This window comes from Gossypium raimondii, chromosome 1, assembly GCF_025698545.1.
Source record: "Gossypium raimondii isolate GPD5lz chromosome 1, ASM2569854v1, whole genome shotgun sequence".
Classification (NCBI taxonomy): Eukaryota; Viridiplantae; Streptophyta; class Magnoliopsida; order Malvales; family Malvaceae; genus Gossypium; species Gossypium raimondii.
The window spans coordinates 44,204,796-44,210,756 of record NC_068565.1 but is presented as its reverse complement, the minus strand read 5'-3'; the positions used below and the strand labels follow the sequence as shown (position 1 = coordinate 44,210,756).

The following is a 5,961-nucleotide window of genomic DNA, read 5'->3' as shown; positions in this document are numbered from 1 at the left end:
TGTTTGGTTAGGGGCTTACTATTTAGGCACCCCCACCCCACCTTATAGCTTACCGAGTGGGAGTGGGACTAGGACCTTTTTGATGTTCCATCCTTTGCCTTGGGGTTTCATTTTTTTGACAAAAATAGTAACAAACAATCGTTTCATTCTTGTTTCAGATAATATTTGTACTGAAAGTAACTAATATAATATGTAAATTTATATATTTATATATCAACACAAATAATTTCCCAATTTTCTGGGTTTTAATTTGCATGGAATGAGAAGGCATGGTCCCCCACGTCTGAGTTGGAGCAACTACCCCCACCCCTCCTGCCTTCGAGTTGATGAATAACAGCTATCACAGACAGCGTCTACTTTTGACAATTTTAAAGGCGGCCACGGTCATGGCCACCACTCCGTTTCTATCATCCTCTTAATTTGCCTTCGGGAAGGACGATAAAAGCAAAAACAGAGAAAAAAAAAAAAACCTAAAACCGGTCCCCCATGCCAGGCCCCAACACGTTTCCCTGTAATCTGAACCTGATGATAACATGCCTCTTCCAGGCAACCAATGCCTTCTTGCTTGGACCAGACACACAAGATTTTATCTTCTCATTCCCAACCCCCCAAAACCATATTATTGCTAAATGAGTTATCACCCTGGCTCCAAGTATGTTTTTCTTCATGGAAAAGTTATTGATAATATTATTAATTAATATGAATTTATATTTAATGTATTAACAGCATATGAATTCATAAGAAACGCACAAAATGTAATCTGTTAAAAATTAATTATTATTACTACTATTATTTCAGAGAAGAGCCAATGATAGATATGAAGGCGAAGTTAGGTTATGTTAGGCTCAGATTAGAAGTTCATATACAATCTTCAAATATATGGTATTTTATACCATTTGTGTAAATACAGGTTCAAAGAAGGACAAGTGTCGTGCATTTAAATGCATATGTGGCAACAATTACTGTGATGAAATGTATAGACACAATCACATCAGAAAGAATACAAATGAAACTCTTCCATTGAAGTTCTAGCAAAGTCCCATCCAAGCCAAAAGGTTAAGTAACTCTTACGATAACCCCCAGCATTTGTCAAAATTTCAATTTATTGTACTTAAATGTCTACATAAATGTTAGGCAAGTCAAATTGACATACCATTTAAAGAAGTTAGGTTTTTAATATTTTGCACCAGTTTCTACTATTTTACCAACAGAAGTGTCTCAAGTGTCCAGCTACAGTTGAAATTCCCTGTACTTGCAAATTCCCTGTACACCAGAAACTCTGATCACTCTGATCCTAACCCAACTGGACACAAATTTTGTTTATAGAGACAACATATGACACATATACCACACAGTTGGAGCCTGAAGGGCTTCAGCAAAGCAAAGCCCTACTTAGGCCAAGCCAAAACCAAAGTTTCCAACTTTTTATGTCTATCAAATGATGCAAATGCATAAATCATCGTCATTCACCACAACAGTACCTTTAAAAAAAACTGACAGAACAAAAAGAGAACAAGTTGTGAAACTATCAGCAAAGCAATGCATGCTCTTTATGCATTGACATGCATGATACATACAAATAATAAAAAGCTGCAGTTTTTGGATTTTGCTGCTTGTTCTTTCTATGATATTTGTACATAATTTTAGATGCCAAAATACTAGTTTAAATGCTCATATTAATGAGCTTAGCTTTCCAAAAAGAAAACATACTTTTTGTTCTTCTCTATATTTCCTTGTCATGCAAACCTTACCATGATCATTATGGTATGGTTGGTATCTGACCCAAAAATCATAGTAAAAAGCTAAGCGCCTAAAACACCTTTTTCCCTACTTTTTTTTCCCATCTTTATTCAATTTCCATGTCTTCCTTTATAGAGCGATCTGAGTCTGAAAAGTAGTGGCATTGAACCCCACCTGTTGCGGCACTTGCTGCTGCTGCTGCTGCTCAACCTCCCAACTTGCCTTGGCTATGATTCCATCATGCACAGGCACGTACTCCTAATCAAAACAAACCAGTGTTACCACTTACAAGCAAACAAGACAGTGGAAAATAAACCCCCCCCCCGGAAAGTAGTCTGAGAGGTTCCTTTTCCTTTTCTTTTTTTTTTTTTTTTGGTTTTGATAAAAGAGATTCCTTTTTCTAAACCACCATATTGTCCATTCCATATATGAGCATCATGTAGTTTACAAACAAACGTTTAATGACAAAAATGAAGGGAATAGCAGCTCAAGGCAACAAGTAACCCACCTCAAGCTTCTGGACCAGTTCTGTGGCATTTGGTGCAGAGACAATGATGTGGCGTTGGGAAGGTTTGATAAAGCCATCATCCACGGCTTTGTCGATGAAAGTCAGTAGATAATTATAATAGCCATCAACATTAAGCAAGCCCACCTGCATATTTTTGGAAACATAAGTTCGGTTTCAAAAGAGAGGAACCAATGGACCCAGATATCAACTTTTTCTTTTCTATTGTGGAAACAATAACATTATGCATATTATTATTGCTTACAGGTTTGTCATGGATACCCAGCTGAGCCCAGGTTATCACTTCCAGTAACTCCTCCAAAGTTCCATACCCCCCTGATACTCAACAAGAGAGCAAAGTAAGCACTCTTTGGTTATATTTGTTGAACAGAAAGGGTAAAGTACGTGTGAAATTGGATATTATATTTAAAAGAGTAGATGGGACCTGGTAAAGCAATAAAACAATCAGAATGGCGGGCCATTTCTGCCTTTCTTTGGTGCATGTTGGCGACTGGTCTCACTTCCCCTACCGTTTCACCAGTTATCTGTGGCTCGACATGCAACATACACTCAAGACATCATTGAAAAGCTACAGACTCGTATCTCAAAAGACAATAAAAAGAAGTTGATATGCACCTCTTTGCTCATCAGAGTTCTAGGTATGATCCTGTTAACAGGAATATAACAAAATTTCATGGTCACAAATATGAGATACATTAACTAAAACCAAGAAAGTGAATAGTTCATAGGTTGATGATGAATGATGAGTGTACCCAAGAACATTCCCTCCAGCATGGTGAACAGCTTGTGAAACCAAACCCATCAATCCAATACTCCCTCCACCATAAACAAGGTCCAATCTTCTTGCCACCTTTCCCAAAACAACACAACAGAGAAAAAGAAAACCTTATAACTAACATAAAGAAAAAGAGACAGGATTGAAAGAGATGTTTGGGAGATGTTTAGATGTACCAATTCTTGGGCTAATTCAACAGCAGCATCTCTGTAACATTTCCTCTTGCCAGTACTGCTTCCACAGAAAACACATACCCTCTTGAATCTTGATTTCACAACTTTCCCTTCCATTTCCATTTCCAGAGATTCTTGTCAAGTTCCCTCGTTTGCTTACTCTACACAAAAGTGGGCTCACAGAGAGAGAAACAGATGTGTGGTGGCAAGCACGCTCCGTTGCTTCACTCTAGACAATGTAAGATGAAACAGGCCCCGTATTTATATTTATAGACTCACTCCCAAGTCCCCACCAAAGCATATAGACTGCTCGTTAAAGAAAATCTTATTTTTTTCAAAGAAAGCCCGTACTAACGAAAAAACAATAATAAAATATTGAAAATGGTAATGAGAATAATAGATGTAGATTAAGTAAAAGACAAAAAGGCAAAAGGGCTGGCCATTGACAGAATGAGAATGAGAAGAAGAGAATGTACATGTAATAACCCTACGATATCCAAAAGTGTCCACGTGTGAAACATGATGCCAGAAACATGTAGATTTCTTGCAATACTTCAACAAGATCAACGCCAGAAACAAGAAAATTACTTGTAGTGAGCTTATATGCTATATAACATATACGCTTTACCTCAGACTTCATTTTCCATTTCTAATCAGAAAGTTTAATAGAAAAGAAAGAAAAAATAAAAGACCTTATGACATGTTTTATGATTGGTTTCTGATGATTTCTGATAACTTCATCTCATCATAAATCATTCCCCAGAGAGATAGAGAGAGAAAGAGAGCTATGGTTTTGTATTTGCAGAAGCTATGGGTTTTTTTCTCTTCATTCCCAAAGAACCAAAAAGCAGATTCTGCGCTGCTACCAGCATTTAAGTTTTTTTCCACACACTAAAGCAAAACCAATGCTCTTCTCTTGCAAGTAAACACTCTTTCAGGTTCAGGGCTTCAGGCATTTCCCTCAAAGCTATATTATCAAAAATGAACTTCTCAAACATATAAAAGTACGAAACCCAACAGACAGTTAAGCATAAACAAACACTCAGTGTATTAAATTGGGTGGCAAGGGTTACATCGTTTTCTTAATCATCATAATGATTTACTACTTTGATCATTGTGGTAATAGGAAAGGAAGCACTTGCTCAATCTCACTTAACATCTGTTGGGTATTTACCATTTTACCAGTACAGGTTAATTAATTGTTGGTTTAATGAGGTTTCTTCCCCTTTAGTTTTAAATGGCCATATGAGTATGACAAATCAAAGATTTGACTCCACAACACAGTTTTTTGCCATTTCATTATCAACAACAGTTTTGGCCTCTTTCCCTACATTTGTCAGCTTCAACTTTCACACTTACAATACTCAACCAGTTTTAAGTTTATCCTAAAATCCACTACAGTTTTGTCACTTACGTACACTTTCCTAGAGAAGTAGCAAGTCCAGGGCCCCACGAACCTAAGTGGCGAGTGCCTGATAAACCCAGGGATGTCCTCCTCTCGGCCTCTTTGTTTTTAAACTTGGAAGAAAACAAAAAAAGACAAATGAGTTAAAATTTTCTTGCTTTGGAAATGTCCCAATTTCCATTAATCTGGTTCTGTACTAGACATGCATGTCGTTGGGAACCTGGAAGTCCAAAATGTCACACTAGCAATCCATAATTGAAAGAAACCCTGAAATGAAATCCAATTCCAGATGGTGGGGTCATGGAAATGGGGGAGGTAGCAAGCAGCCTCAAATTTGCAGGTAAAAACTCACACGGCATTGCTGTGGTCGATGGATGAAGGAAGGTACACAAGTGGGGGGAATTGACCAATGGAGTGGATGAGAAAAATTGGGACCCAGTTGAAAGCTAGGGAAGAAATGAAGGAGGAGAGTTGAAGGGTGGGTTCTCATGGTCAGGGATTAGGCTATTCATTTTCTTAGGGCCTCTGATGGAGGAGGCTACGAGTCTATGACTGCTCTGAGCCTTTCCTGCATTGCATATATAGGCCATTTAGCTTTAAGCCTTCTCATCTGGCACGTTCCTATTTAATGCTTCTGACATTTTTGCAACCTTAATTAAGGGATGTTTTTAGCCACGTGTCTTCACAGAAATCAGCTCCACTTTGCTTCCCGTATATCCTAATAATCCCATGGGTCATATCTACATAGTAGAATTCTTGTAGTTCAAGTATTTTCTTTTTCCAACTCTCACAAAATAATATTTCTTTTCCATATTTTGCTCGAGTATTTTATAGATTGAATTAGCATTCTTTTAAATCTTTTCATCATTTTTTCTTGATACTAATTGAAATTTTAAATAAAATATTCTAATAATACAGTTGATTTTTTTTTGTATTATTACACAAGCATGTAGACAATTTGACACATTTTTTCTAATTTAAAAAAGCATATGGGAAAAGGGGAATGCATGTCAAAATGAAGGGTGTTCAAGGGACGGCAAGAAAGTGTAAGGCAAGGTAGGGTGTGGACAATTAAAACTAGCACAGAGCATTGACCATTGTATAGTGAAAGCTCTAAATGCTGAAACAGTTATAAATGAAAAGGAAGCAATGCAATGATTGCTCTGCGCCGTCTCTATTGCGCATACATTATATACATTATTAACCCTGTTGGGGTAGTTGATTTTAATGGTCTACTGCTCCCACTTTTTTCCTTTATTCTCTCTGTCAATTGTCACCTCGGGAAATAATTGCTAAGCATTTGGTTTGAAGCTTGAGGACTTAAATCACCTTGGATAATTTC

At 37.3% G+C, this 5,961-nt stretch overlaps 1 protein-coding gene across 1 annotated transcript; it reads right to left on the bottom strand.

The window, feature by feature from the left end:
• Positions 1-1,526: 1,526 nt before the first annotated feature.
• LOC105785966 (cytokinin riboside 5'-monophosphate phosphoribohydrolase LOG5) lies at positions 1,527-3,632 on the bottom strand. The gene is made up of 7 exons (XM_012612179.2): positions 3,218-3,632; positions 3,019-3,116; positions 2,882-2,912; positions 2,691-2,790; positions 2,511-2,581; positions 2,249-2,392; positions 1,527-1,998 (listed from the first exon to the last, which is right to left on the bottom strand). The coding sequence occupies exons 1-7, from the start codon at positions 3,335-3,337 to the stop codon at positions 1,870-1,872; spliced, it is 693 nt and encodes a 230-aa protein (XP_012467633.1). The 5' UTR covers positions 3,338-3,632; the 3' UTR covers positions 1,527-1,869.
• Between the last annotated feature and the right edge of the window lie 2,329 nt (positions 3,633-5,961).